This window comes from Myotis davidii, unplaced genomic scaffold, assembly GCF_000327345.1.
Source record: "Myotis davidii unplaced genomic scaffold, ASM32734v1 scaffold299, whole genome shotgun sequence".
In the NCBI taxonomy this organism is placed as follows: Eukaryota; Metazoa; Chordata; class Mammalia; order Chiroptera; family Vespertilionidae; genus Myotis; species Myotis davidii.
Window position 1 is genome coordinate 1,971,479 of NW_006293088.1, and position 3,165 is coordinate 1,974,643.

The 3,165-nt window shown below is 60.0% G+C and overlaps 1 protein-coding gene across 1 annotated transcript in view; it reads right to left on the reverse strand.

Annotated features, from left to right (window-relative positions):
- Positions 1-3,165, reverse strand: part of PADI6 (peptidyl arginine deiminase, type VI) — a 20,767-nt gene that overhangs the window by 2,012 nt on the left and 15,590 nt on the right. The window contains exons 11-14 of the mRNA XM_006766664.1: positions 2,931-3,085; positions 2,204-2,360; positions 1,963-2,086; positions 750-820 (exon numbers count right to left, since the gene is read on the reverse strand). Coding sequence (XP_006766727.1) covers positions 750-820; positions 1,963-2,086; positions 2,204-2,360; positions 2,931-3,085 — 507 coding nt within the window. The remainder of the gene's footprint in view (positions 1-749; positions 821-1,962; positions 2,087-2,203; positions 2,361-2,930; positions 3,086-3,165) is intronic.

Here is a 3,165-nt window from a genome sequence, read left to right on the forward strand (position 1 = left end):
CTGCCCAGCTGACCTGGTGCTGCCCAGCACCTGAGCATCTCCCTGGTCTGACGCAGGGCTCCTGACCACTGTACCCAGGACACTGTGGGGCTGTTCTGACCCCATACCCGGCCGGCACCCACCCTGCTGTGCCAGGAAGCCTTCCCTCCCTGTTTTGGCAAAGGTCAGGGCACCAGTGCACTGTGGCTCTGAATACATCTTTGCGAGGAGCCATGAAGTCCCAGTGGGCAAAGCAGTTTTGTGCTGACCATGTGACCTCGGGCAACTCGGCCCTTCTTCCAGAAGCTAGGTAATCTCTCCTGGGAACTCCTCCTCCCCGCCCGCCAATGCTTCTCAAAGCCCACAGTCCTCATTTCCAGAGATCCGAGGTGCTGGGTGATTCTGAACAGCGAGCAGATGGGCCTGAGCATTGAGAAGGCCCTGGTCTGTTCCTAAGCCTCTGGAGGCTGCTGAGCTACAGCACCGTATTCTGGTCAGACACTGAGTAACAGTGGATGCAGCATGAACTTGGCAGTCCTGTGGGTTCAAACCCAGTACCCAACTCATCAGCTTAGGCCCATGATCTTACACTGAGCCCGTCATACACAAGATGGGTTTGACTTCACAGGGTGACTTTGAGGATTACAGAAACGTATCTATGCACGATGCTTGGGCTCTAGTACTTGCTCAATTAGGAGCCTGTCTAGATCGCCAGTGCCTCCCCCACTTTCTGGAGCAGGTCCCTCATATCCTTGACTCCTGGCTCCTACCTCCACGTAGTCGTTCTGCTTCCTCATGTCGTCATCATCCAGAAGTTGATTGATGGTAGTGGCCTCCCTCCCTGGAGGAAGGAGAAGGCAGGCGGGCCTGTAGGCCAGGGAGCAGGCAACGCTGTCCAGGGCTGGGGAGGCTCAAGCCCCGAGCATGGCCAACGGGGTGTATTCCTGGGCCAGTGACTAGTGTGGGTGGCCGCCTGGCTAGTCTCCAGGGACCCACCGAGGTCAAAGGTCACACCTGGGTCCATGAAAACCCAGGCAGGACTTTTACTGCCACCGGCCGCTCTGTCCCTGGTAGGATGGGGAGTCCCTGCTTTGGGGGAGGCAGCCTAAGACAGGTTAGCAGGTGACTTCAGCTCCACGCACCTCGTACCTGGGCACCTCCGTGCTTTCTGTGGCCTGTACAACCGGGCCACCTCCTACCTGGGACTTTGACCCTTGACCAAGTTATTTAACTTTGCTCCTCCAGTGCCTCATCTTCAGGAACTTCAGTTGGGGTACCCACATTCAGCGTGTGGGGTGGGACATGTGGCTCATGCTCTGCAAGGGTCACCTTCTAGGAGGGTGAGATCCCGGGCCCCTCCCCAAAATTGAGGAGGTGTAGAGCGGGGCTGAAATTCTGCATTTCTCATAGGTGCCCTCGGACCTTACATGGCATTGCAAGGGTCGAGAGCAGCAGTTGCCAACCTGTCAGACCTCCACCAGTTGGGGACTGCTGGTCTAGAGAACTCCCAGCACCCCACCCCATCCCGGGCCCCCACACGTTTAGAACAGGCCTGCCCGGGCCCCAGCCACACCACCCCTGCTGGTCTGCTTACGTCTTCTTTAGGGGCGGCCAGGAGACCCCTGAAGTCCCAGTGCCCAGGTACTTAGCCTAACATTCCCTGAATAGTTCCGGAGACTGCAGTCAGCATCTGATCCGTCTCCTCCCACCCCCACCCTGGGCCATCCGCCTGCTGATCGAGTCCCCCTCCTCATCCTAGCAGCCTCAGAGGCCCCAGAACTTCCGGATCTGCCTGTGCTGTCCCTGTACCGCCCGCCAGAATAGCCCTGCACTGGAGTAGGATGCTCTAACATAGTCCACGCGATGCTTTCAAGCTTCCCTGGGAACTTCTCTACCAGGAAAGACAAAGTAAAATGACTCTCCAGAAAGGATGTCTGGGGAAGAAGGGCCGGCCTCCGCCCCACGGCCGGCTTGTTGCCTTACCGTTAGAAAGGAGCTGGTCCTCCCGCACTTCCTCGAACAGGGCCATGTCTCCATAGCCCTCCTCCTGTTTCTCCTGGAAGAGTTGGTAGCAGGAGCGGGGGCTGGCCAGGAGCAGCCGGAAGCCCTGGGAGACAGAACAAGGGTCAGAGGCCAGCGGGGTCCCCTCCAGGAGCTCCCAAGGGTCTCCAAAAGCAGGCGGGAGGCCCTCCCCCCCCATCCCCGTGCAGTCCCCAGCACAGACCTTGTCGCCCTCACCCTTGACCTGCGTGGGGACGAAGCACATGAACTGGTCCACGTGGCCGGTCAGCAGCCAGTCTGCGTAGAGCTCCACCGGGGCCTGGACTTGCTGGGCGTAGAGGAAATCCCGGAGGTCCTTTCTCATGTCCCGGGCCTCCTTGCTAAGGGGAGGAGGAAGGCACAGCCTCTGAGCCCGCGTGGCCCATGTGGGCCGCCAACTGCTCGCCCAGGTCCAGGCTACCTTCAGGGAACCGGCTGTCCTAACCCTGGGCCTTGAGCGACTGGCCCGTAGCGGGAGGGGTGGTGATTAAGAATCCCTCGCTCTGGCCCAACTCAGGACTGAGCCAATGGAGTCTGGAACCAAGACTAGACCCTGGGGCACAGCGTTTCCTGGCTTTGGGTGAACGGCTACCAAGACGTCTCGCTTGGGGGGCGGCCCCCTGGAGGCCCGTCTTGTGGGGTCAGGAGGCTATCCTGTGGGGTCACAGGCCGGCTGAGCTTAGCAGGCTGCAATTTGAACCCGGGACCCCCACTCAATAGTCATTTGTCTGCTTTTCCTCCTTTCAGTCTCCGGAGACTGGCAGCCTCACAATCCTCACGTGAGAGGATAAGGAATGGTGTGGGGCAGGTGACCGGCTGCGTCACGTGGGGTCAGACAGAGCCCGGTGAACGGCCAGGGTCCCTTCCTGTAGTTGGAAGGCATCGAGCCGCCGCCCGACCTCTTCCCTCACCTGGGGTAGAAGCGGCCGCCGATGAGGATCCTGCCGAGAGGATACTCTTTCTCTTTGACCCTGACGGGTGGGGACACCATCAGGTTCCCGATGGAATCCAGAGTGATCACCTTCCCGTCCTCGGTGGGTCGGGTCACGTAGCCAATCCCCGGGCTCTGGAAGGGGACCCAGCCGGGGCAGGGGTGTTAGGAGGGGTGGGCTTTAAGCCGCAGTCTGACCCCTAATCCAGTCTCTC